Below are 27,998 nucleotides of genomic sequence, written 5' to 3' on the forward strand. Positions count from 1 at the left end.
AAGGGCACCTTAGCACCCAAATGTGTCACAGAATTAGTGTTTAGTTAATAAACACCCAGGTCTTACTGTCATGATTTTGTGCATCTTTATTATTATAACAATTTACTCGCTAAATTAATTGCTGAGATTGGGGGACATGACAACATCACTACAGGACAACAGGGTATGAAAATGCAGTCAGATGTTTGGCGGTGTACCGGTTGTAAACATACCCCTACTTTTGCCATAATATTTAAACCACTGTTTAAAGGAGGTGTTTGAGCTAAATGCTAACATCAGCACACTAGCATGCTAGCAATAATGCTGTTTGGGAGGTAATGTTGACCATGCTCACAATCTTAGTTAAGTGTGCCAATCCAACCCATAGAAGTGAAGGGACACTGTTATCCAAAAATGTCTACCTCACGGTGGCGCTAGAGGAAAGGTCAGAGGATCACCAAAGTCAGTAGGATTCATCCTCTGGGGAGCATTAATGTTTGAAACAAAATTTCACAGCAATTCATCCAATAGTTGTTGAGATATTTCACTCTGGACAAACGTGGTAGCCCCCTCGACCAATCAACATTGCCCTAAAGTCACACTGCTAGCGTGGCTAAAAACTGTGCACACAGCTACAGAAAATACAGTAGGTCAAGATTGAGTGATCCTACAAAATCTATTGAACGTTTACAACAGAAAAACTGAACAGTAGTTTGCCTCCATTTTCTTTTTTTGACCCCACTATTGCATGTACTGTAACTGCAACCCAGATCAGCAACGAAGTTAGTGAGTAAATGTTATCAAGGGTAATAGACAATACTTAAAATTCCACAGCCATGCTAGAGGCTCTGTGACGCTGTACTTATGCGCATCGGTGCCCTGAGCTAAATGCTGACGTTGAATGCTTATGCTCACAATAACAATGCTACAATACTGATGTTCAGCAGGTACTATAATGTTTACCATGTTCACCATTTTAATTTAGAGTGTTAGCATGCTAACATTTGCTAATTAGCACAAAACACAAAGTACAGTCTTAAACCAAAGTACTGGGAAAATTACAATTTTGACTGGTGCTAGATGAGAAGGGGAGCGTATCTATGATCCCAGGGTTCTATGCTCCGCAGCTCAATATCCTCTTAATATGACACATTAAGGAGATCTTTCAAAGGGTTTTATGTTCTCAGCAATGTGTACTCTCGAAACCCACGGCCTCAAATTTGCAGGCAAGACAGTTTTTTTGACTTTAGACATTGATATCTTCACAGTGGCTGAACAGATTTCAAACAGCAGTTGAAACGTCCATCTCCCTTTATTGTTTTGCAATTTGAACTGCGAAGTTAGCCCTTACCAATCTCTTACAATGTTAGTTTATGTCAAGTCGTGGCTAATCATCCATCCAGTGTTTAGATTTCACAGAGAGCGAATCTATGTCAAAGGAGGATCTTTAGAGGTATAACTATGCATGAACATATGACAATGCATCTTTGTATACTGGCTTTAGAAGTCTGTGTGTGTATGGACAAAAGTGAGCTGAGACACTTTGGTGTAGGAAGCTTTATTGAAGGAGCTCTTACAACACTACTGAGATTTTGTATCCTCAGGTAAAAATATCTTCTTTAACAACATGGTTAGAGGCTGATACACTGAGACTAATAGCACCACAGATAATAACAGTACAGTGACTCTGGGCCACTGACAAAATTGAAGGTATGGAACTTACAGTTGAGCGGATCTAAAAGTGTGTGTGTGTGTGTGTGTTTTCTGTATGTTCGGGGGACTCACGGCATGAGTCCCATTAGGTTTCTTTTCAAGCCTTCAATCATGACAGATGTTTTCCTACCTCACTGATGAAGTACGAAGTGTGTGTGTGTGTGTGTGTGTGTGTGTGTGTGTGTGTGTGTGTGTGTGTTTGACAGAAGCCTCTCTGGTGCACAGACAATAAAGAACAGGTTTCTGTCATTCTCTCATTTGAACCAGTGACCCCAGCATCGCCCAAGGCTACACATAAAAAAAATCACTTCCACACACATATACATGTTATTGATGTACACACAGAGGTGCTCACACATACACACACATACAGATTCACACAGTCGGATAGAATCACACACATTGAGTCCAGCTGCCGTGTCCTCATTAGTACCAGGTGAAGTGCTGATGGGTTTGTTTTAGAATCTGCCTGATGTCATGTCCTGTTTTCCCTAGCGGTTTGGTGATCTAATTATGATCTGGCTTTCAAGTGATGTTGTGTGTGTGTTTTCAAAAAAGTTGGGAATATGTCATGGCTTTTTCAACTGACCTTTTCAATATGCTTTATAAAGTCAAAACCTAAAATAAAGTTGACTGGCCAATCATGAGCCAGCCTTCCAGATTAACAATCATTTAGGTACAGCAAGCACTCGCCAAAGAATGTGTATGATATTTCAATTCACATTAGCAGTTGGTTCACTTATGTTCTTTTTATGTAAAATTGTGACACCACACATCTGACACCACTTGAAAGAGTGGTAAGAGCTATAAAAATGAGTCCACATTAACAGCACAAATCCTTCAAATGGCAGGAGCTCCGGTCCTGGAGAGACAGGAGATTGTAGCCTTGGTGAGCCATTTTCAACCCACACTAGTTAGTTAAAGTAAGTCAAAGCACGGGTCCTAGCTGAAAGTGATGCAGGGATGCAGAATACCTGAGTAGAAATCAGCCAAATGTGTTTAAAACCTATAGAAATAAGTTTGATTGTGGCCATTACTGATGGCTCTCCAGGTCCGAAGCAACCCCTTTTTATTGGGACTTTTTTTACCCTGAACTTTGCCTGCCAGGCAGTAATTTCTCCCAGTTGTGTGCTGTCACAAGCGCTAAAACTCTAAAATGCTTTAGGTTAGCGCCATAATTTAGGTTATGGTCTAATGATCCCAGCATAGGAGGTGGAATTTATACACAGCCTGAGATAGTCTGCCTTGGAGGATAAACTCAGGGTAAAGACATTTACATTATCTGCCACACAATCATTTGTCGTTTTTTGACTTTTTTTTTATAACTCAAACACAGTGTATGGTAAATGAGTGTGAATATTCATAATGGGACTAAAAATCTAAAGCATGTTGTCCTGTTGATCGGGGCCCTGCACTCAGGGCATGGACACCCTGCGGGACACGGTTTGGTGGAAGACCCCGCGGAGCAGAGAGGGGTAGTCTGGAACACGGAACAGGTGGCGCTGGGCATAGGTGATGTCGTCCTGCCGCCCCCTGCTCACCAGTGTGCGCAGGTTGGCTTCATTGACTTGGCTGCCAACAGCAATGACAAAGAGCTCCACCCCGGCGTCCGCCACCTCACGAACACGCTTCTGCAGCACGGGCTCGGTGACGGCCTGAGACCTGCCGTCGGAGAACATCACCAGCTTCTTCCTGCCTCCCGATACGTCCCCACGTCCGCGTAAATTCTTAATGGCAAAATCCAAGGCCTCTAGCACGTTGGTGCCGTCATTTTGGAATGCCGCCTCCTCAGTGTGATAAGACAGCAGGGTCAAATTGGTAGTCAGCCCCTGCTCCATGCGGGCGTTTCGGCTGTACTGGCCCAGACCCACTCTGACAGTGGCACCCCTCTTCCTCTCGGCAGTCAGGAAACGCTTGGCCAGGCTGCTCACAAAGGTCTTGCTTGTCTCGAAGTTCTTCTGGCCCACACTGGCCGAGCTGTCCATCATCATCAAAATATCGGCACTTTCAGTGAAAGAGACTGCAACACACAGACACAATGCATCTGATCAATAGCTGTTTCTAGTGGTTCTGTAAGTGACCGACTAGAGAGATAGCAAGGTGCAAGATAGATGCCAAATAACATTTAGACATTATAAATTCACTCTTACATTTTACGGGTTTAAATAGTTGGTTGTTTTACGTTTTATTTCAACACTCATTTACTGTGCATCGTATGTCTTTGCTGTATCTGATTATTTGAATGTATATAAAGATATAAATGGAAAACTGGGCCACAGCAGTAAAATAAGGTAACATTAAAAAGAGAAAACCACAGTCCAACCAAATTATTATTGAAAAAGAAACAGACTTACTGGGACATTTGTAGTCTGGGCACCTCTTATCTGGACGAGAAAACAACAGGGGTTACGTCGGCTTATTTGATAAAATATTCAATTGATGGAAATGACCAACGATGTGTGTGTGTGTGTGTGTGTACTTATGTGTGTATGTTTACCTTGACAGATTCTGGATGTGAGGTTCTGCAGGAAAGTGTCATCTAGCAGCTCGGCAAAATTTTCCAGGACAAAGGAAAAGCCTGGTTTGGGGTCACTCTTACAAACCATTTCCCCGACCTGCTCCTGGTTGGGATGACGGCCCGAGTAGTCCTTCACTCCTAAACCACCCACCTGGAGATGAGGAAAAAGGTTTTTAGGTTAGCGGGCACTTTAATATTTCAGTTAAAGGGTCTACGTGTGTGACAGTAACATTCACTGTGTCTATTTAGGTGTAGCCTACTGTACTCACCTGGACACCTTGACCACAGAGGACGCTGAGGGGAACATCGTCCCTGGAAATATCAGAACGTCCGTCGGTGAGAACGAGAACGACTCGATTCTCTTTCGTCATCCGCTTGATTGTGTTGTTCAGAGCATATTCAAGGGCTTCGCCTGTGTACGTGGCCTCAGCCAGCCACTTCAAGTCTCTCACTGCCCTGTACACACACAGATTTGATGACAAAAATCAGTGGCTTGAGTGGAAAATTAATGACATAAAAAAAACCTCCAGCATACACAAATACACTTATTTGCTGCTTAAATTAAATGAGAAGACTTAAATGAGAGGACTGATAACTATTTCATCATCCATTAGTTACATACTGTAGGCCTGGATTGTGTTTATCCTAGCTAAGCAAAAAGATTGGGAGCAGGGGGAAATGGTTAGCCTAGGTTAGCTTAGTCAAAATGGATAAAATATGCCTACAGTTCGAAAACTCTTACATGTAGATTTTGTTTAAAATTTAAACAGTGTGAAGCAGTTGTTGTTCAAGAAATAGAATCAATGTGTAACATGTCCACACTAAGCTGGCAAAATTTGAAAGCTCATCTTTTTCTTTTTGTTTTAGCCTTCTGACCACACAAAACTGGGGCTTAATGTATGATGACAGAGCTAGAGCTAGGAGGTGATTAGCTTAGCGTAACACACAGGGAAACAGCTAGCCTGGCTCTTTTCGAAGAAACCTAACAGCACCTCTAAAACTCTTTTTTAACAAGCTGTATCTCATTTGTTTAATCCATACATGCGCATAAATAGTTAAACCATGTTCCTCCCCTTAAAAGCACACATTTATGTTTTAACATTTCTGTTTGTGTACAGATTAAACAAATGAGATACAAGGTGTTAGTTATTACTTTTGAGGTGTAGTAGGCATAGACTGAACTTTAAAGAGAGCCAGGCTAGCTGTCTTCCAGTCTTTATGCTAAGCTAAGCTATCTTCTCATGTCACTCTTGGAGAGAAATTCAATATGTGCATTTCCCAAAAGGTGAAATTATCCTTTTGAACTACAATGTTTAATTTTCTATTCACATTAAGCATGGTAACTACACAAACGTGTAAATAAGACAACTCTAGCGATGTTGCTTTTAATAGAGCTAGGCTAACTGTTTCCCCTTGCTTACTGTCTTTTGCTAAGCTATGCTGAATGTGTTGTGGGGCAGTTTCTGAATTGGGTGCAAAGAGATCATATTGTAATTGATCTCCTCACTCTCCATAAGACAGCAAACAAGACAAGACTGGTGAAAATAAATAGCCAATATTGAGTTAGTAAATTAGCAACTGCACTGCTTGTTCTGGATTGTTGAGGATTGTGGTCTGAGAGGATGTAACCAGAAACTGAACCAATGAAATCAAACCTCGGCAGCAGTGGTGTCACTCAATCACTACTGAATGACTGCCACAGTACACAGTTAAAGAGCAAGCCAGAGGAAAAGCAAGGCAGGCAGGGCTCTGGTTGCATGTAAACTCACTGTTTAAATTCGGTGAGACCAGTTGTGTCGGACAGTCGGATAACTTCTTGGGCACGTGATCCACTGTACTGGACTACACTCAATGTGGACTCATTACCTGCAAACTGGAAAAAAAAGCATTGCATAGTGACCGTGTGTTTTGGTCTGTGAGTGTTATGTCTAGAGCATGTGTTTTCTTCTGTCAACATTTCTGCGTCCCACCCATCCTGACTAATTATATCCAAATTGGAAGAGGAGAGTCACTGGAGAGACATAAAAGCAAGTTCCAAAATCACAGACAATATCTTTCATTCACACTTTCTATTTTGAGGTCTATTGTCATGGCTGCATTTCTGAACATCTCTGAAAACAGTTTTGGCATTATTTTGAATAAACAACACAATTCACAAAGGTCAAATGTAGGTTATCCCACAGAGGCTAGGTAAAGCTGGATGAATATGAAATACAGTGTAGTCAAATGTCAAAACCCAAGATAAATTCAGAGAAGGACATTACCTTGACTTGCTGGTCTTTGGCCAGTCTGTCTATGACTGTGATGATGAAATCTTTAGCAAGAGCAAAGTTTGTGGTACCGATACTCTCTGAGCTGTCCACAATGAATGCCAGGTCCAGAGATGCACACTTACACTCTGGAGGCACACATACAACAAAATCACCAAGGATCACAATAGCTACAGGGCATGAGAAACAATTATGATGATGACTGTGTTATAGATTTAGTTACAAACTTACCACAACAAGCTGTGAAGTGATTTGGAGAGGGTGGGGGAAAAAAAACACAAATCAAAGTTAGTTAACTGAGCAGAAAAAAACCGTAACACAGCATAACCTGCGTAACCCGCATACATTCTTCAGGTTTGGATTGCATGTTTGGCTAATCAGGCACTGAGTCTTCATTTCTGTGAGTGCGCCTATAAGTGTGCACAAAGTTGAGCGTTTAACTTACAGCAGAGCTTCATGATGATATCCAGAATTTCACATTCCTGAAGAAAGAGATGGAGTACATGTTACAGTACGGCAATGCAATGTGTTAAATCACATTACATGACCTTCAAACACAACACACACAACCAGGTCCTAGACTGTTTCAAGCTGCTCCAAAAATAAAAAAGAGAACATGACAATGGTGATATTTTACTTAGAGGCTATGGATTTTTGTGTTCAGGAAATTGAATGTGTGGCTTTGGACTGAACATACAGTATCAGTTTCAGAGTAAAAACTAGCGCAGCCTCAAGGGGGAATTAAGTCTGTGGTGCTTAGCCATCCGGTCCTGTGGTGAAAAAGAGGGTGCGGGTTCAGATTAAATGGACTGATTACATTTTTTTTTATACTCACATCAGTTCCTGGTGGTCCAGGAGGTCCAGGAGGTCCCTGAAGAGAAAGGGAGAATGAGTGAAAAAAGAAGATAGGGGGGCTGAGTGATTCATGCCCCTGATAGATGTGTTTATCTGTTTAAAAAAAAAAAACTGGCCAGACCATGGTTTATCTGGTCTGACTTCAAAATGACAGAGCTAGTACTGGAAGACTTTTATATTTTAACTGGAATACAGATATGGTGATTCTTTGGAAAACCATTACTCCTTTGACTGCAAACCAGAATCCCTCAGTCACCGAACCCACATCCACACCCACGCATTTGTGTGCGCTGCTATCATTCTGCAACAACATGTGAATCTTCCAAAAATTCATCGCCACAGCATTTTGTTTTTTTACTCGGCTGCAGGAAAACCATCTGTTTTGTTTTAACAGACATTAAACTGAGTTTAAGAGCATTCTTTTCTTCGACAAAGACGCCAGAGTAGCTTGCATGTGTGCACACAAGCAAACACACACACACACACACACAAGCGAGAGAGAGAGAGACAGAGAGCTTTGGCAATATTGTCTTTGTTACATAAAGCGAACTGAATTGAATTGAATTGAATTGAGAGAGAGAGAGAGAGAGAGAGAGAGATGTTAATTGTAGACGAGAGAAACTGTCCCGGGAACACATGACGCAAACTGTTCATACAGAAATATGCAGCAGAGACATAAGCCAGAGGCAGAACGAGAGAGGAGGAAAGGGAGGAGAAGGAGGACAGAAAGTAGAGAAAGTGTGAAAGGGTAGAGTTTGAGGACTCTGCCTCGTTATATTTAGATAATCTTTGTTCTTCTTTTCACGTGATCCAATACCACAAGCTTTTACTTGTGTGTGAAAGGGAATTACACAATATTTCCTACATACAGTGAGCCAAGCTAAGGACTGCCATTTTTTATGTCTTAACATGCGGTTTGATGTTATGCTGAGTGATGAGATTAGCTAACTTTAGCTCAGTTACTGGATGTCTATGGGATCAGTAGCAACCTCTGCCCACAGGTAGGGAAATGCCCGGCGCTGGGGGTTTGCTTTGTTCTTGTGAGGCCAATTTATTAAAGGTCTGGTGATAATTTATATTTCTATATCTAGTACCAACAAATCACATGAAAATGCCAAAACCAACAAGTGATCCTACTAACAAGTAGTGCCTGTGTAGCCAAAGGCTTTTACATCTTATTCCTTCTTGACATAGAGCTCCATTTTTGTACAAATACACTTGTTTCCCCCTTTTTGAGTAACATCTGCTGCAAACTACAGTACCCAGCTGTTTTAGGAATGAATTTGGCCTTTTTTAAAAATGAAAATATATCTTCATGAAACCTTTTTTAAAGTCTCTAGTAGGAACGAATGGGCTTGAAGCTGAGTGCCACAGATAGGCTGGGGGGATTTCGGAAATGATTGAGAGACAGACTAACACATTTGTTGGTTTTGGTGTTTTCTTGGGATTTGTTCAGAATAACAAAAGTTTAGAATTTAAATGAATGCAAATTCTAAACAATTACATAATTGTATGGAACTCCTGTTTAGGTAATCTGACATTTGAAATAATCTCACTGATTTAAGACTGACATCTGTGGCTTTATAAATATGTAAATTAAAATGATAGGCTAATCTTAGGTTCAGCACAACTTCAAACCAAGGCCACTTTCCACTGTAGGTATTTACAAAACACAGTAAGCGACCCCAAAACTATCTTTGAATGCGAGATTAGGTTAATGGTTTGAGGGGAGGGGTCTTCTTTGCATGTGTGGACAGCAGTCCCTCCAGTGTCTCAACTTGCATACACATGCAGACAAACCTACAACACACACACACACACAGAGTCAGCTCATGCTATGGCTCCATGGTATTCTTACTGGTTTGCCCTCAGGTCCTCTGTGACCTTTGGCCCCTTTAGGTCCTGGAAGCCCTGGTTCGTTGTTCTGTGAAGAGAGAAAATTAATGGAGATTAAGAGATTTTTTTTAAATAAATGTATCTATTCAAATTACAGGATGGAAACACATGTTATAGTTATACATACAAACACAATGTTTTATACAGTATCCGTGTTGAATGTGTACTGCTGTAAACATCAGTCACGGTCTGAGTGTAACGTGCAATAATTTTCATGACAAGATGGCAGCTTTGTGTCCTGTAGGTATGTTTTACAAATTAGGAAGCCTTCATATGACTGCAGGGGGACGGCCCAGATATATGCATGTACTGCTTCTCTTCTCATCTTTAGGACAATGTGCATGAGTGTATCTGCACATATCACATCCAGGGTTCAACTAACTAGTACTGGTACTTCAGTACTTCCAGTCTTTTTCATTTTGGGAAACTTCATATGGTACTAACATACACTACATTCCAGAGTGAAATATTACACCCTTTTAAATTAACTGCATTTATCTGGTGGCTGTAGTTACCAAGTTACTTTGCAGATCAAGATTTGTGCATTGAACATGTGAAAAGTTTCTTCCTGTCTTCTTGACTTTTTTCACATTCCTTTCTACTTTCCTCCTTTCCTTTCTTTTTTCCTTGCTTCTTTCCTTATTTATTCCCTTTCTTCTTTCATTTTTTCTTTACTTTAGCTGCTCTGACAGCATGAAAATCCCCCAAATGACGAGATACAAGGTTTTAATTTGGATACAAACGTACATTTTACTGTTGATGGATATTTATTTTTACTATACTTTTACACATCCACGTCACAACTACACAGTCTGATTAGACCTCTTCACCTTTCATATAGACCTATCTGAAATTTCTAAATGGCTACAGTATATGTCACAAGACATATCGTCATTTAGAAACAGAATAAACATATCAAAATCCTTCCAAAGGGTACAGTCAGTCTGAGAAAAGTCTCAAAATTAATTTCAAATCTTAGTTGAGGCCAGGTTTGGCCTGGAGAGAGAGCGGCCAAAGCCCCTGCAGCTGCTGCACTGTGATCCACTGCTGATCGCTGTGAGATTATAACCCAGAATGTAGAAATGTGGAGAGTAAAGGGTTTAAAACTGTAAATCCATTTAGGGAAATGATCCCGTCTTTAAGTTCCATGTTCCCACAGATACTGTTACACACTTTTACTACACAATTTGGGTATCTTGGTTTGAGGAAGACTGCGGACAGCTGCAGAGAATTTCAAACTAATGCAAAATTCCAAATTGAGAGCAGATACCATGCTTAAAGTGGTATCTGCTCTGGTATCTAAGTGAGTTATGCTCCAGAAACGGCTTTCAAAATGACTTGCAAACACATGTGCAGATTCAAGGGTAGTGGCTGTTTTAAAGAATGTATTTACTCACGTACAATAGTGAACCCTTTAAAAAGGCTTATTTCTGGAAAGAGCTGCATGTGGTCTCTTTATCAAAAAACCGATACTGTAACGGAAATGTGACTCAATGTCCTCAAATCCTAAAGATAATTAATAGACAAACTTTAACAAATTTTTTCCACACATAGTTTATCTCCTCTCTGCTCCAAATACATTTTGATGAGAAATCTCATAAGTACTTATTTGCAGCTCAACTTGCCAGACAGAAATGAGATGCAGTGAGGGCCAGATGGCAGGCTGGCACTGTAAAGTCACAACTTATCACAATAAATCCTTTTTGCTCTTTGATCTGAGTTAGAAGCCGACAGATCTGCACTGCTGCTATACAACCATCTACCTACAGTGGACAGAGAGAAGGTAATGCCAACCACCTGGCTTTTAACACACACACACACACACACACACACACACACACACACACACACGCATAGTGGCTCTCAGCCTTGAATAAGAACACACACGTGCGCATATACACATGTGGTTCCAATTACTGCACATTCTCAACTTCAAACACTGATGTATAGAACAAGGGCCATATCATCCACACAGTACACACACACACACACACACACACACACACACACACACACACACACACGTCCTGTCCTTGATTTTATGGCGTCATATTTGACGACACAAGGCCAGATGTGACTGTTTGTCGTACCTTGTCGAATACGTGTATATTATTATTCCAAAGTGTATCAGCTAAAAAGTCAAAAAGGTGGAAAAGTCAAAAGGTCTGTCTCCACCTTTACCTTTTCTGACACACCCCTGTCTTTACCCTCCTGTCCCCTCTGGCCAGAGAAAGTGCAGGCAGCAAAGTACATGCCTGTGCAGCGTGAAAATATTTAAACAATTTAAATTAGAAATCCAGTTGCTCAAACATCACAATGAAGCCAGTGGCATTAGATTCTCTGAAAATGTTGTCAGCCAGTTTGCTGCCTCATGATTTCAAGTCAGAGCGGTAATTGTTTCTTCCGCTGTACTGTCCAAAACAGCCAAATATGAAACTAGTGGAGACAAACAAGTGACTGTTCAGAGAAACAGATAACAGCCAGTTAAAAAGAGAAAAAATGAGATGGATGAATGCCTCTGGGGATAAGTGGAATGTAATGGATTCATTTTTTCTCCATTGAAATAGACAAAATATGGCATCTTATGTATTTTTATTAAGAACTTGGTCATGGACTGACCAATGGAACAGCAGCAGGGGGAAGATGAGTGATATTTTGTTTAAGGCAACAGTTTGACATTTTAGGAAATACGTTTGTTCACTTTCTTGCTGAGAGTTAGATGAGAAAATTGAAACCACTCTCATTCTTTACATTCAAAGCTATAGCCAGCAGCCAGTTAGCTTAGCTTAGCACAAAGACTGGAAACAGGGGGAAACAGCTAGCCTGGCTCTGTCAAAAGGTAACAAAATCTGCCTACCAGCACCTCTAAAGCTCACTAATTAACAACTTATATCGTGTTTGTTTAATCCATACAAAACTGAAGTGTAAAGACAATGAGCTGCGGTTTTAAGGGGGCTATGTGCTGGACTTGAAGACGTTACTGCTCCCGGCCAAAATAAAGTTGGGTGTAAAACCACAACTCATCATTTGAACACTTTTTGTATGAATTAAACAAGATATAATGTGTTTATTAGTGAGCTTTTGAGTTTTCAGACAGTGTCAGGCTAGCTGGTTCCCCCTGTTTCCAGTCTTTATGCTAATCTAAGCTAACCACCTGCTGGCTGTAGCTGCATATTTAAGATATGAGAGTGGTATTAATCTTTTCATCCAACTCTTGGCAAGAAAGGGTATAAGCGTATTTCCCAAAAACGTCAAACTATTCCTTCAAGCAAAGGTACTGCTGACAAAGTCACATATATTTCACCAAGTACATATCAAGAAAATGTGGAGCTTATTAGAAGACCACATGGGTGATTTTGTACGTTTTAACCCATTTAATTTACATTCCATTTTCCAAAGCTCATCACTAGTTGGTAGACTGATTGAGGCATGCCGTTGATTTTTTATATTTCAGTAAGAGGATCAGTTTAGAAAAAGTCAGTGGAGCAAAGCAAACTTCAAGTAGAACTTACAAGTTTGCAATCAAGAAGATTTTGTGAGGACTCCAAAACAGTTTCCTCTAAACTGACTCAATTACATATTTTGTAGTTGGTGATTTGGCACTTTATAATCAAACTGGTTCATGACCCTTTAACACAGCTGTAGAATCAGTTACAGAGGCTATGAAATGTTTCCTGTGTGCTGCTGTCGCTACTCAAGGACAGGGAAAAAATGGAATAAGTAAATATTGGGTCAACTGGGTGAATCATACTTCTGCATCTGATCCTGACCTGTACTACAGTACTTCAAAGTTTTGATGAGTGGTAAACTGATCTGACACTGTAAATCCACAGCTTACAAAGTGTTACTCCTCTTGAAGAAAAGAGGTCAGGGTGCACTGATGTACGGATGAGAGAAAAGTACAAACATGTGCAGAAATGTTTACGCTATGAAACACGAACCTTGGAAATGCAATAATTTCATTGTAAACACGACCAAGTTGAACCAGGGGTTAAATTTTTAAAACTGGCACGCTCTATGGACACGGGTGATCACACACATCATACCGTTGCCACACACACATGCACACACAGACACCAAAAGAGTAATGCTGTCCCTTCATCGTTTCTGCTCATTTCCTGGTATCCTTGACAACGACATATACACAGCTGCATCAGCTCAAAGTCCTCTTCCCCAAAGACACACACACACACACACACACACACACACACACACACACACAAAATGTGTTCAGATCTACTTAAGAAAGCATTTCCAGCTGCCAGCTGCAGAACAGAAGGAGAGTGTGAGAGTGAGATGGAAGAACTGAGAAAAATAAGAGTATTAAATTGTGTGAGGGGCTAATGCAGAAAAACAAAATGAAAGACAGAAATTAAAAGAAGAAACATTTTATTATATGTTATTATAAGTGTTAAAAGCATATGTAAATATGCCCATAAATCGAGAGATGTGACTCACATCCTGTCAGCGCTCTCTGCCAAGAAGGGATTGAGGAAAGATAAAATGAGAAGAGGAGGAACTCCAAAATGGAGACAAGTCAGAAGCAGACTCACATCGGGGCCTGGATCTCCAGGATCTCCGTCATCTCCTTTGGGTCCAGGGGTTCCCTTGCCACCCTGAAGGTCACATAGCAAATGGCAAAGGTCAAGAGGGTGCATGAGCATGACAATCGATTTTACACTGATGGCAGTGAATATTCAGTGTTGATGTATAAATGTACAATACAGAGTACAAGGTAGGCCAATCTAAATCAGCTTAGTTTAAAGCTTCCTATGGACAACCAATGAGCCATTCTACATTAAATATAATGTGTAATAAAACTAATGCCATTATATTCATCCAGAATATATCAGTTATGAACACATGTCTGCCCAACATCTGATTTCTAATAAAAGTCCAAGTTAAAAACAGAAATTTAAAAGGTAACTTACCGGCTCTCCGGTGTCTCCGCGGGACCCAGGATAACCCTAAAAAAGACAAATGTTCAGAATATACAAATTTACATGACGCAAAAGTGTGTCATACATGACATGCACGAACTACTATTAACACATACCTGGAAACCAGGACAACCTGCGGTGCCATTTCCTGGGACACCATCTTCTCCCTGAAATTAAGAGATAGACTTACAGATCGAATCCACATACACACACACACACGCACACATACACAAACCTCATGGCAGGGAATATGATGGATGGCACACATCTGTCTCTCCCCCTCTCTGCCTCCCACACTCACCCTCTCCCCCAACTGGCCTCTGTCTCCTGGAGCTCCTTTGATTCCTCTCTGCCCTTTGGGTCCCTGCGAGATGAAAGGAATGATAAGATTAGAAGCATATGAAATGTGACATGACATGTGTTTGCTGAAAACATTTGGTTGTTGTCAAGACATTGTGTGTGTGTCTGTGTGTGTGTGTGTGTGTGTGTGTGTGTGTGTGTGTGTGTGAACAAAAACAGTCTACATATAGCAGAATGACTTTTAACTGTTTACGTAACAATCAGTTCGGCAGTCTGTTACAGGTTATTGCTATCCGATTGGCTAGATTGTGTAATAATCTGTGGCCAGTTACTTAGAAATGATTGACGATACTAACAGCTTTCTTATTGCAGTTCTTATTGCAGTTGATACATAACCTTAACCTGTTTTATTTGCTCTGGCAGATGCATCTGGCCCCCCTCCATTCAGACTCCTTGATACTATATCCATTGTATCAAGGAGTTCGCAAATGCAAATTAGTGCCAGGCTAACATAACCTGCACATTTTTATGGATTTTGTAATTAAAACAGTGGCATTACATTATATTAAATATTCATGACTAAATAAGCACCAATCACAGTTTAAAATATACATCTTTAGGTATTATTTCAGAGTTTAATGCTTAAAAACCTTGGTCTCAAAGCTTAGTTCACTGTAACATCAAACAGTCATGACCAAATAAGTTTTGAAAAATTGATTTATGAAGAGTTTAATACTGCAACACTACTGCAAACGCTAATCTGCTTCATCAGGACAGTGTGGGTGTAGTTTTATCAGATTTAATTAACAGTGACCAGACAACCCACAGACTGTCATCAGATTCTGATTTAAAATGTTGCTAAATCCTGATTGGTGTACAGAAGTTCATGATATGATCTTTTTCCAACTGAGCCCCTCCCACTTAAAACAAGTGAGAGGAGGAAAACACAAATACAAAAATCTCTCGTGAAAAATAACCAGCACTGTTCTAACTTTGGCAGATAATTGTGTGTTCCGCACAGGATCCACTAATAGTAAGAAGCTGATTGAGTAAATTGGTTTTCAGGGCCTTTAAGCATATGTAAACTTATCAATAATCCGTGTGTGTGTGTGTGTGTCTTGTTGGACTCACTTCTGGTCCAGGTGGGCCTTCATCTCCTCTGTAGCCAGGAGACCCGGCCCTGCCAGACTCGCCCTGGAAAACAACAATAGTGTTAATGAGGCTTTTAAAACACTTCTCCAACAAAAACAAGCACATAAAGCATTGGCAATGGGCCATTTTGAACCAACACAACCTACAACAAAGTGGCAAAGTCCTGCACCACATTTGGGCCTTTTTTCAAGATTTTTTTATTGATTGCATTATGTTCAGACTCTGAACTAAATGGGTATCCACTGCTGTACTTACTAATACATTTTGAACACCATGTTTTATATAAAATAATAAAGATATGACAATGGTTATTGTCAGCATTCAACAACTACAGCTCCCATGTGTTTTTGTCAAATTTTAACTGTTAAAATTTGATGGCTAGTGAAACAGAAGCTAGCCTGAAATTGTCTCAACCTAATGAGTTACTTAATGCGACGCTGAAAATCATTTTGTGCTGCCATCTCTGGTTGACAGTTTCAAGGATTATGTGATCACACCAGGGGTCAGAGGTCCAACAGACCTCCAGTTTTCAAGTAACCACGCCCAACAGCGATGTCACGGTGTCCTGGAGGACATTTCTACATCACTGCATTAAGGTGAGAAGTCAATCCACTGGAGGTCAGCAAAAACAAGATTTTCAGCCTCTTTCAGTTATCATAACTTGGGTCCAATTTTCATATTTTTGGCCATCATTTCTATTGATTATAACATTGCACTTGCTAAGATCTGGGAACACAGCGGCATCCTTGCTACAGTAAATTCAAGTAATAGTTACTAGCTGATTTGATAACTGTTAGCTGGATCAATCTGAAGCTCTCCATAATGTGTTGAAGTAATTCTTTTGATGTATGTATGGCAATTTTTTCAGTTTAAGTGTCACATGCTGAGTATATTCAAAATGGCCACCATCAGAATAAGCTCAGAGCATGTCAATATGTGGTCAGTTCAATGAGTTAAATGTCAGAATCAATGTCCATAGATCTGCCACTAGCATCGTGCAGTATAGCCTCCCATTAGCCTGTTTTAAAGTGGAAGTTTCACATAGTATTTAATATGTTATCGCAACACTAACATTTTAGGAGAAACACTTGTTTGGAATCAGAAAAGAAGATCAATATTAATGTCATGTCTGGGCATTCACGGCAAGCCCCCAGGAAGTGCGCCGGGCTTTGAAGCCAATTTGACATAGTGGCCAAACCGTGTAATTACAACATCCGGGTCCTTCACGTGACGCACACTGACATTTTTTCGGGAATACTGTGGGTCATGGGATTCCAGTGGGATTCCTGCGGGATGGGAGTCAGTTTCACTATTCATCACGTGACTGGGACGGGACAGGAAAAAAAGTCAACAGGAGCGGGTGGGACAGGAATCATAGGACAGTTTATATATATAAACATGCAGGTCTAATATGAATAAACGCTATTTTCAATTTTTTTATCGGTGTTGAGATGGGACGGGAGTCATTCTTCTGGGATTGGGACAGAACAGGAGTATTTTGGTGGGAGTGGAGTAGGACAGGAGTGAAAATCCACTTCTGTGTCACCCTCTAATGCACACTGGCCCAAAAACACCTTTTCCCAAAGACTTACAGTGCGAAAAAGACATCTGTAAATCAACGGATAATTTTTTTTGTTCTCTTAATACATCCATGGTTCAGACTGAGACATGTTCGTGCGGCAAAAGTGACATAATCGTGTCATGTGGAGCGTGTTGGCTCTACAAGACGTGGCGGTGTGTGGTCGTGCACCTCCTCATTAAAACTAGGCGCCCACTGTGCGAGCCTTTTCATTTCAAGACGGATGAGTTCGATGAGTTTCTTTTGTTTGTTTGGTTTTTTAATACAAAAGTTGAATTCAATTAGTTCATTACACTACAACTGAGAACATGACTGCCACAAATACTGATAAAAGAAAATAGCTAAAATTAAGAAGTAAAGTAATGAATTCATTTTTATTTTTAACATGTCTCAAGGATTTTAAAAAGCCGGCCTGTTCTCGTGCCACGGTGTCTCACGCCAGCATAAACAATGTTCAAAAACATTTTGAACACTCGACCGACCAATGGTGTAACTTCATCACTCACTCAGTAAGTCAGGGACAGACTTTCACGTTTATAGGGCTGTCCCCGCTTTGCTGCGTTCCAGCCAAAAATACTCATTCCACACCTCAAAAGCTGTCTGATTTACAGATCATATCTTGTGCATTAGACACAAAATTGATAGAAATAGAAAACAAGGCATTGTAATTTATAGAAGGAGTTAGCTTTTGAATTGGCGCCATTTCCTGGCAAACAGCAGCTTGGTCCAGCTGTTGCATGCAGCACCTCAGTCCTGTCACTTGAATGTATTGATGGGTATGTAGATAGGAAAGTTTTAGTGTTCCCGGAAGACATTTTTACTTTCGTTCAAGGCTAATTGTTTTCCCCTGTTTCCAGTCTCTGCTAAGCTAGGCTAAATCACAACCGGACATAACTAGGTACTGTGAATGCACAGAACTGAAAATAATATTGCTCTTCTCATCTGACTCCAGGTAAGACGGAAGATAAGAATATTTGCCAAAAGTGCTTCTTTAATTTCAAGTTAATATTGACAAAAAAAAGATACTACAAAACACTGCTAATATGTTACAATTAAGTGCTGTACACATGTAATACAGTATACTGTAGCTTGAGTGTTTAATGAATGCAAATTATGTCCATTTTTTCCTTGAGTGTATGAGGTAAGCCCAACATGTCAGTTATTCCATGTTTTCTGTACTATTCAGTTCAGTTACTATTCATTCAGCTCTGATGAAGAAAGGAGGCACAGCCGAAAGCACAAAAGAGCCATTGAAAGTTCTGACATCACGGAGGTTACCACATGTAATGCTTGTAACGTATTATTATTACACTGCCTGGTACCTTATTAAGAAAACCATACTGAGGCTTTGGCTGGAGCAGACGGAGAGAAGAACTGAGTCAGAGGGGAAAGAGTGAGTGACGATGTTCCCAGGAGGAGTAAAAACTAAGAATGCGAGAGGGAAGATGGAGCATGCAGGAGTGGGCAGCAGTCTGGGGCACCAGCCAGGTTCGCCTCTGTTTAAGCTTCTGCACAATGTACTCCCCCTCAACATGAAATATGGATGCACAAGTGCTCACACGTGCATGCACACTAGGAAGCATGCGCACACTCAGGACCAAGTTCCTCTCTCCAACTGGAAAAAAAGGGTGCTGCCACAGAGAAAAGTGGGTGGTACGTACTTTGCCGCATTATGCCGCCTCCTGAAACTCTACACAACGGACTAATGAACGGTGGTACTGCACGTACTGTAGCTCCTGTGTGTGTCTACAGAAACGTGTGTGTGATTATATTTGAGTGTGTCTTACAGGTTCCCCGTTGGGGCCAGCTGAGCCCTCCCTCCCCTGCTCTCCACGGGGTCCTGGCTCCCCCTGGCAAGGAAAAGAACAAATGTATAAAGCGACTTAAATCCCTTCAAGACAGTAACAATAGACAAAGTAAAGCAGACAGAACCAAGTTATAAACAAAGTTAGATCAGTGGGAGTACATGGGGATAATATAAAAACATTAAGTTCAGTGCGGTTGCACTTGACTCAGTACAAGTGCCAAACAGCATTTCCCATGAATTTCTAAGGAGGAGGTGTTAAAATCTGGCTCTTCATCCCTCCTCATTATCCTTATCATCACTTACCGTCTCTCCTCTCGGACCTCTGTTTCCACGGGACCCTTGCTCCCCCTTCTCTCCGACTTGTCCCTACAAGGGATTTTAAAGACATTAATACATATTTTGGCAGCTGTCACACACAAACACTCTCATTTAAAGTCAATATTAATCCCATTTACTTTCTCCCCGCGAGGTCCATCCGGTCCTGGCGCGCCCTGAAACAAGCACATGTAGCAGAATATTAGACAAGCCGTTAAAGATCACAAAGTTGATGTTTCTGGCGTTGTCAGGAGCTTCATCACTTACATCATCACCGCGCTCTCCTTTGTCCCCATCGGCTCCGCGAGGGCCCGGATCACCCTGTCACAACACAGATATTTACACGTGTAACATATCTCCTGCTTCGTGTGATACTCTTCATAGAGATCTGTCTTTTGTCACGGTTCTTTGTTTCTTTTTGCACTGATTTACCTGAGGTCCCAGTGGACCATAGTTTCCAGGCCTTCCTGCTTCGCCGTCTCTTCCAGGATCTCCCTGAAATAAGCACAAATTGTCTTAATGCAGAACACAGAAAGGCTATTCGAAATCTTTCGAAAAGTTTTTTTTTTTTTTTTTTAGATCTTACTTTTGTTCCTTTTTGTCCATAAGGACCAGGGTCTCCCTTTGGTCCAGGCTCTCCCTGCAGGCCCTGGAAGCAGAAAACACATAGACAGTTTCAGTATGTGACATAAAGCAGCTGAAGCCACAACACTCAATCTCGGAGGCCGCTGTGCATGTTCGTGTTTGTTTACAGTATGACTATATTGCTTCATTTAAACAATCCGACAGCAGAGAATGTAAACGAAGCAGTGATTAAGAGCCAAGGGTCTCAGTCTGCCTCCCCTCGAGGGATCCAGACGTGACGTTGATCAGGGCCGTGCCGACAGCGACGTTCTTAAACATGCAACAGTGGCTAATGGCTAATCTGAAAACAATGTGGCCGAGCCTCAGACAGATACGGAAGTGGCCTCTCTGAGTGTGTGTGTCTGTTTAAGAGAGAATTTAAGACACCAAAATAAAAAGAGACCGCGTGTGCGTGTCCTAACACCTGTGTTTGCAGTCCTCATACCTGATGTCATTGTCAGAGCATGTTAACATCTAGTGACTGGTGTCCATCTGGTTGTGATTCAAACTGTCTGCAATGTCCAGTCAAGGCCAAAATGCAAGACCATAACAGTGGGATTATTCTAAGATTGAGATATACAACTCACGTCTGAGCCGGGAGATCCTTTACAGCCGGCAAGACCAGGGAAACCAGCTTCACCCTAATAAGGAAAACCAGAGAAACATAACGACTTTATCAAATCAACAAAAGAAAGACAGCCAGATAGCCAGAGCTGTACTGTTCGCATATTTGCGTCTGTAACTCACCTTGCGTCCATCAATTCCATCATTTCCCCTTTGACCTTTGTCTCCCTGAGAATTAGAGGGATAAAGAAGATAGAGAGAGAGAGTGAAATAGAATAAAAGCGACAGAAGAATAATTTAACCATTAGCTTTCAGAGCAATCACAGATGGGAGAGCATCCTTCTGAAGATCAGACAATTGTTAGGAAGAGCTCACCTTGTAGCCTTTGTGTCCTCTTTCCCCCTGCAGAAAACACACACAACGTTAGTCAGCCATGTCCATGAATTATACAGCACCGTAATCCTGCAACATATACTGAATCTTGTTTAAAAGTATACTTTTTGTATTTGTGCGTTCTGATAGTACCTTTTCTCCTCTGCCACCGCGGTCTCCCTGGAAACAGAAATACACACATCAGAATGATCATCGTTACATACAGCAAGGTGATCAATGAGAAGGTGAGTAAAGTCTGACCTAAAGTCAGTGATCATCAACAGGTAAACTACCTAAAAAATTATAAATCATTCATATAAATCAGCCTCACATTTGCAGTTTTCTTCTGGGTCATAAACATTTATGTGAAGCTAAAAAGGTTGATGTGGGCTTGTCCTTCCAGTTTTTCATATTGACAAGAGATTGTTAAAGAGATAACAAAATATAGAAGTTGAATGCTCTTATGTTACATTGTACCTGGGAAAAATCCCAGATAAACATAAAAGCACGGGATGAGTATCTCTTTTAAATATTTTTGGCTGCTAGCAAGAAAGCCATCACACAGAAATGGCTGCAGACAAACCAACAAAAGACGACTGGACTCAAATTGTCAATGAAATAAACTGCATGGAGAAACTGACCTTTATCTTAAGACTACAATATGAATACAGTACAAAGTATATGTCCCTATAAGATGTAACCCATTACATACAGTATGTCACTGAAAGACCCAGTTCCTGTTGCAGTATTGTTTCGCCCCTGTCAACTCATTCATTTAACTTCAAAATATCAATAAAAATAAAGTTGCAAAAAAAAAAAAGAAGGAGGATAAACTTGGCGGAGGTTTGTTTAGGCTCCATTGAATTCCAATGTGACACAATGTAATGGTGTTGTATCATCCAATACTCACAGCTTTCTTATGCATCAATGCTGCTACTGCTAAATCTCTTTAGCAGCCACTGATTCATATCTAAAACGTCTCTTTTAGTCGATACTAGCTCCAGTATAAAGAATATAACTTATGTTTAGTTAAGACCTAAGTGCACTCTACCTTCATTCCACTGTAACCAACAGGACCAGGATCTCCAACGTTGCCCTGTAACATAGAGACAGAAATATTAGATCATCTGAATGATGCTTCAATCAAGCCTGCATGACAAATCCAAAGAGATGTGATGATTGGTTCGTCATTTTGCATGTTTGCATGTTGGGCATGGTGTTGGTGGAGGAGGACAATGGTGGATGTCACTTACTATGTCACCAATATCTCCTTTCTCTCCTGGCATCCCTGGTCTACCTCTTTCTCCCTGTAGAGAGGCAAAAATGAAGATGAGACAATGTAGAGTTCTGTACTTTTGTACATTTGGGTGCATTGGGTTTCTGACACAAGTTGTTTTCATATCATCACACCTTAGAGCCAGTGTCTCCGTCTGGTCCTTTAGGCCCTCCTGGAGCCTGCGGACAAAACAATAAAACACAAACAGTGAAACAATTGCTCAAAAAACTAAGCCTATGATGAATTTATGTTGGCAGTAAGATAATAAATGGCTTACTTACATTGCAGTCGAAAGAGCAACACTGGAAAAAAATAAAATAAATAAATATTATGAACACCTTAAAGCAGGAAAAGTGTCTCTATGTCTCTATATATGTTTGGCTGTGAAGATTATTGGCTATTTTTGATCAGTATAGTAGGAAACATGGTATGACCCTATGTTTTCTGATCTGAAGTGAAATACTTAAATAACAATGTTCATCGGAGTCAGCTGAACAGAACGTTTCCATGTGTAACTGATAGATGACAGTAGAGCTGCGCAATATGCCCCGTATTTAAGATTTAAAGTAGGCGAGATTGTGAATATCACTGCAATCTCAGCTGGCTTTTCATGTGCTCATTACAGCTTCCTGTAGCTGTCCTGCCTGACCACTCCTTGTTTCCTGAGTATGAGAATTTAGCAGAGTTTACATAACAGTGGAGACCAGCGGTGACAAGACTTAGCCAGCAACTGAGACAGAACAAGAGGAAGGTAATGACCTAAAATCTCAAAAAGAAAACCAAAAAATTGACTCGTCCTAACTACATCTCAGTAAGATTCATTGCACTAAATAAACAACTCTAGTTCCCAAAAAGTAATAAAACCTTGCCTAGCGGAGAAATTTGGTTTGTAAACTTCTGAAGCCATGGCATTTAGCCAGTATTAAACAATTTATCTTAATTCCAATTGCATCAGCAAAACTCATCATAAACAATTGTGCTATTGAGAGGTTTCAGTTAAAAAACTGAATAATAAATAATCCCTCAGTCAAAACAATTCAGGAAGAATGAAAAATATCAAGACACAAACTTCAACTAATTGAGTTTTTAGCCATGTTGCCCAGCCCTAAATGATAGCAAATGCAATCTTTTGGCTCTGCAATACAGTTATGTATGCCAAATTGCTATGTGACTACTCCTTTAAATACTCCTTTAAATTCAAATGCAGTAAGCAAACACATATAAAAAAATTACATTTATTTCCTTTGAAAAATATCTTAAAAAGACGTACCGCATCCTTTGTCTCGTTTGTCTGAAAAGATGGAAAGAAAACAGACGTTAGTTCAGAATCCAAATGTTTAATTCTGTTTATACAGAAGAGGAGAGGAGAGAAAACAGGAGAAGAGAAGATAATACATACGATCATATCGATGATGGTTCGAATGGTTCCCATCTTGGTGGATCTGGAGTCGTCTGCTGCAGTGAAGTTCTGCCTGTGGCTCTCGTCTGTGGCAATGAGTGACAGCCTGGTGTCCTGGTGAGAGACAAAATACAAACATCATTATGACTTTTTGTTCATTGGATCCCAATTAGCTTTTGCCAGTGTTGTCGCTAGTCTTCCTTGTTTTAGCGATTACCTACAGTTAGTTTTCCATGTAGTTTACGTCAAGGACACCCTCATTTGTTCCCACACAAAGGCTTAGTACATTAGTCACCCAGTGACTGGATTAATATTTGCCTTCTTAGCATCACATTGAAATTTAGGTCACCTTTTTGTCCGACTCCAGTGATCAAGCCACAGAGTTCATGCAGTGTGAAAAATGAGTCTTGCCTCTTGACAGCAATCCACACAAACACCAGACAATGCATGTTTTTACGGATATATAAACTGTATTCAAGTCGAAGCACAACTTCATGTTTTCAGATCAAAAATGAATATGGAGTTAGTGGGCTTGTCTATATATCTCTGTGTGTGTGTGTGTGTGTGTGCGCGTGTGCACTCTTGTATCATTCTTCGTGAGGACCATTTTGAGTTTTAGACCTTGAGAGTAATGACATTTTTGGAAGTGAAGATTTTTTACTAACCCCCTTCACTTCACTATACTTTATTTTAAGTTACTTCACTTCTCTTCGCTTCTCTTTGCTTTACTTCACTTCACTTTACTTTAAGTTGCTTTACTTTATTTCACTTTATGTGACTTCACTTCACTTTCACTTCACTTAACACAACTAGATAGAGCGGTAGAGCGTGGTAACAAGGATCAGTTCACAGTGTCAGCAGCATTGCACATGGACAGACATCAGTCTTCACGTCTTCAAAGGGCTGTTTGAGGATTAAGAATTGGTTTTAGGGTTAAGGTTAGAATTAGGTTATGGTTAAGTTCTCTGTAAAAAATGTATTCCAAATTTCAGCTGTAGCTAATATTAGGGATCAGTAGTCTGAGTTAGCCAATTCAAGTGAGTATTTTCCAAAGATATAGTCTTTTTAGTGTGGAATTCCCTCTTTGTGTTTCTTAACTTGGAATGCATTTTTGCACTGGATAACAACTTGGGATTTTGTCTCCCATCTCTTAAATTTGAGTCACTTTCACCTCACAGCCATTATGTACAGAGACCAATAACTCTTTCAATGTACATATGAGTATGCAAAAATTATGTTAAGATATAATAAAAAAGTCTTAAAGCCCCTAAAATCATTAACAGAAAGTAGCTGATTGAGTAAAATACGTTTTTAGGGTCAACCCTTATTCCGTTAACTTTGAGGTAGGGATTGGGGTTATGCATCTAGTTGCGGTGATTAAGATTTGGGTTAGGGACTGGGGAATTTATTATGCTAATGAGGGTCCTCACCAGGTTATTCGTTCGTGTGTGTGTGTGTTTTGTACCTCCTGATCAGGTGAGATGGCAACAGCGAACACTTTGACTCCATGTTGCCTGGCTTCATTAGCAGCCTCCTGCACGCCTCCACATGGCTCTTTGTAACCAGTGATTGGATGACCATCAGTCACTACCACCATGTACTTGTTCTCATGGTAGTGGGAACCCCTGCATGCAGGCAGACACACAAACACACACTTGGAAATGAAATCACTCTTCTCATGACTTAATCTGCTAAAGTGTATATGTATGTGTGTGTGTGTTATTATTACCCAATGAGCAGCTCAGCAAGGCCCCTCTTGATGGCACAGTCAGTATATGTGCCCTTGCCGATGTATTTGATGGTATTGATGTCATTCTTCAGGGCCTGGCGATCAGTGTTCATGTCACTCAGCTCTCGCACAAGGATGCTTTCGTCACTGTAGTGCAGTGCTCCTGAGTTCCACGTCAGGATGCGGTCACATCGGTGGCGCCTGGATAAATAGAGGTGTTAAGTAGAGTAACAGTCATCTAATAGTACAACCAGGGTGAGAACTACAGGGGAGCCAGGGGGAGCTCGGCTCCCCTTAATAAGACATGGGCTCCCCTGGAAACACGATTTGTGAAATTTTGGGGGGCCTCTGAAAAACTGACAATATGCTGTTTTTGCCATGCATTTCAATTTTTCTGTATCTTCATAATCATGGATCATGCGTAAAAATGAGGCTATTGATGCATGATTCCTGCACTGATTAACTCTAATAAAAATACCAGCGTGCATGCTATTCTTGCCATTTTCACCATCGAAGCGTGGCGGCGCAACATCATCAACTTCACTCACTTTAACTCAAAGATCAGGGGAAAAAAACAGGCCTCTGTGGTCGCTTCTGTTTTAAGGTAAGGGCTATTCCCAGGTAACTGTGTTATTGACTGTTAGCACTGTAGCCTATTGTATGTGATGGGTGTTGAGAACTGGATCCCTATTTTTGTTGTATTTACAATGCTCATACATGTGTGTGTTGTAAGAGGCTGGTTTGTTGATATTGACCCTCACATTTGATGTCTTAATTGTACCGAGAAATGATTGTGCACACCTGTATGTGCACTGTGTCCTGCTATAGTTGGCCGTATTGTATCATACTTGTTTGACCTACACTGACAGGAGCAATTCTACAACATTTTGCTGATACTACTTCTATACTTTTACTAAAAGAGTCACTTAACACCAGGCTGAAAGTTTCAATCAGTGATGGGTGTGATTGGTGTGATTGCATATGTAACCACACCCAACAGTGACATCACAGTGTCCCACAGTACACCTGTACATCAATGCAGCAAGATGAGAAGTTAAACCACTGGGGGTGTCAAATTACTCGAAGTAAGATTTTGAATGCAGGACTTTTACTTGTAATGGAGTATTTTTCCACCGTGCTATTGCTGCTTTTATAAGTAAAGGATCTGAATGCTGCTTCCATCACTGCAGACGTGTGTGTGTGTGTGTGTGTGTGTGTCTTACATGTCCTTGAGTTCATCTATGAAGCGATTGGTGAAGTCTTTGATCTGGTCAATATAAAAGTTGGGAGGTTTCTGTCTGAGGGCGACACTTTCAGATGTATCCAGTACAAAGAAAAGGTCAACCGGACAATCTGCTCACAAAACAAACAAACAAACAAACAAACAAACAAACAAACAAACAAACAAAGATGGCTGTCAGCAGATATCATCCATTGAAAAATAAAATTGCCAAATGGCACATTCAAAGTGAAATCTATGCGTTTATGAACCAGTATATCCAAAATGCATTTATGATCAATCATCTGCCCATCAGTTCAAATGATGTCAGCACAGGTATCACTGCTGCAGCACTGGAGGCCCACATTAGGCCAACATGATGCTGCTTGGAGCACCCTGCATCACACTGGGTGTCATGGGGCTGATCTAACTGATCCATACATCTTTATACAGGTAGATTTATGACAGGTGCAGGCCTTTACTGACTGTGTGCACCCACAACATGGCTGTCTGCATATACACCTGCACTATAACTGTTGCACAGCACCCTGGCAGGGAAGCAGGCCTGAGGTGCCATCACCTGCTTTGGTTCTTGTCCACATTTATCACTTTGGTATCCACAGCATTACACCCAACGCCTACTGTTCAGGCCCATCAAGACAATCATGGGACCAAAGGATGGGCTAGGCTACTGTTATCCTCTGAGCTTACTTTCAGTCAGTTTCATCTCTGCTGCTGATTTGTAAGGCTTCTCAGACTGACGGGAAGTATGTAACCCAAAGACAATGAACATCTGGACTAGCTCTTGCAGCAAACATCACTTAAGTATATGACATGTTACATTCAAACACAGAAAGACCACTTTTCATGCAACATAAGGCCATACACATCAGATACTAGAGCAATATATGAACATATATTCAGCAAACTTACCCGCAAATCTGTGTTTTTGGGTCTGCATTTGCGCTCCAGCCAGGAAAACGCACAGCAGCGCAAGGAGACCTCTAAGAGTCTCCATGGTTAAACTGCCAAAAAATAAAAACTAAAAAATACAACACAACCAATCCCCAGACGAAAACAAACACCGAACCAGTCCGGCCCCGAGCCCGGTACCACTAAACCGATTCGGCCAACTTTTAGTGATCCAGCGCTCCGCCGCAGTTTGTCCGAGGCGAGACCCAGAGCGCGCAGAGGAGGACCAGAGCGCACGATGAGGGAGGAGAAGGAGGAGGAGGAAGAGTTCACGCGCTTTCGCTGGGGACGATGAGTAGGAATAGACTAGAACGCGCACGGGCCAAAAGTTTACACAGAATCCAAGATATGCCTGCTTCCTTAAAAGGGGCCCCCGGGGACATGGATACACAGGAATAAACAATTGACTTGCTGACTGTGGAGGAAGCTCCAATATGCACAGATTGCGGTTTTTTTTTCTTTGCAGGAAAGAGAGTGAGTGTGGGAACTGGTCTTGGTTATGTTTTAATGATTTCAGAA

At 40.9% G+C, this 27,998-nt stretch overlaps 1 protein-coding gene across 1 annotated transcript; it reads right to left on the reverse strand.

Moving 5' to 3' along the window:
- Positions 1-1,521: 1,521 nt before the first annotated feature.
- Positions 1,522-27,775, reverse strand: col6a1 (collagen, type VI, alpha 1). The gene is made up of 35 exons (XM_044218411.1): positions 27,441-27,775; positions 26,512-26,641; positions 25,289-25,489; positions 25,025-25,184; positions 23,560-23,673; positions 23,431-23,451; positions 22,442-22,462; positions 22,295-22,339; positions 22,138-22,191; positions 21,936-21,980; positions 21,038-21,064; positions 20,888-20,914; positions 20,696-20,740; positions 20,536-20,589; positions 19,911-19,973; positions 19,757-19,819; positions 19,592-19,645; positions 19,465-19,500; positions 19,313-19,375; positions 18,990-19,052; positions 15,603-15,665; positions 14,473-14,535; positions 14,288-14,338; positions 14,163-14,198; positions 13,785-13,847; positions 9,194-9,259; positions 7,316-7,351; positions 6,926-6,962; positions 6,712-6,720; positions 6,475-6,608; positions 5,980-6,083; positions 4,480-4,666; positions 4,190-4,361; positions 4,047-4,076; positions 1,522-3,712 (listed from the first exon to the last, which is right to left on the reverse strand). The coding sequence occupies exons 1-35, from the start codon at positions 27,523-27,525 to the stop codon at positions 3,108-3,110; spliced, it is 3,027 nt and encodes a 1,008-aa protein (XP_044074346.1). The 5' UTR covers positions 27,526-27,775; the 3' UTR covers positions 1,522-3,107.
- Between the last annotated feature and the right edge of the window lie 223 nt (positions 27,776-27,998).

The sequence above is a fragment of the Siniperca chuatsi genome, linkage group LG13 (genome assembly GCF_020085105.1).
Source record: "Siniperca chuatsi isolate FFG_IHB_CAS linkage group LG13, ASM2008510v1, whole genome shotgun sequence".
Classification (NCBI taxonomy): Eukaryota; Metazoa; Chordata; class Actinopteri; order Centrarchiformes; family Sinipercidae; genus Siniperca; species Siniperca chuatsi.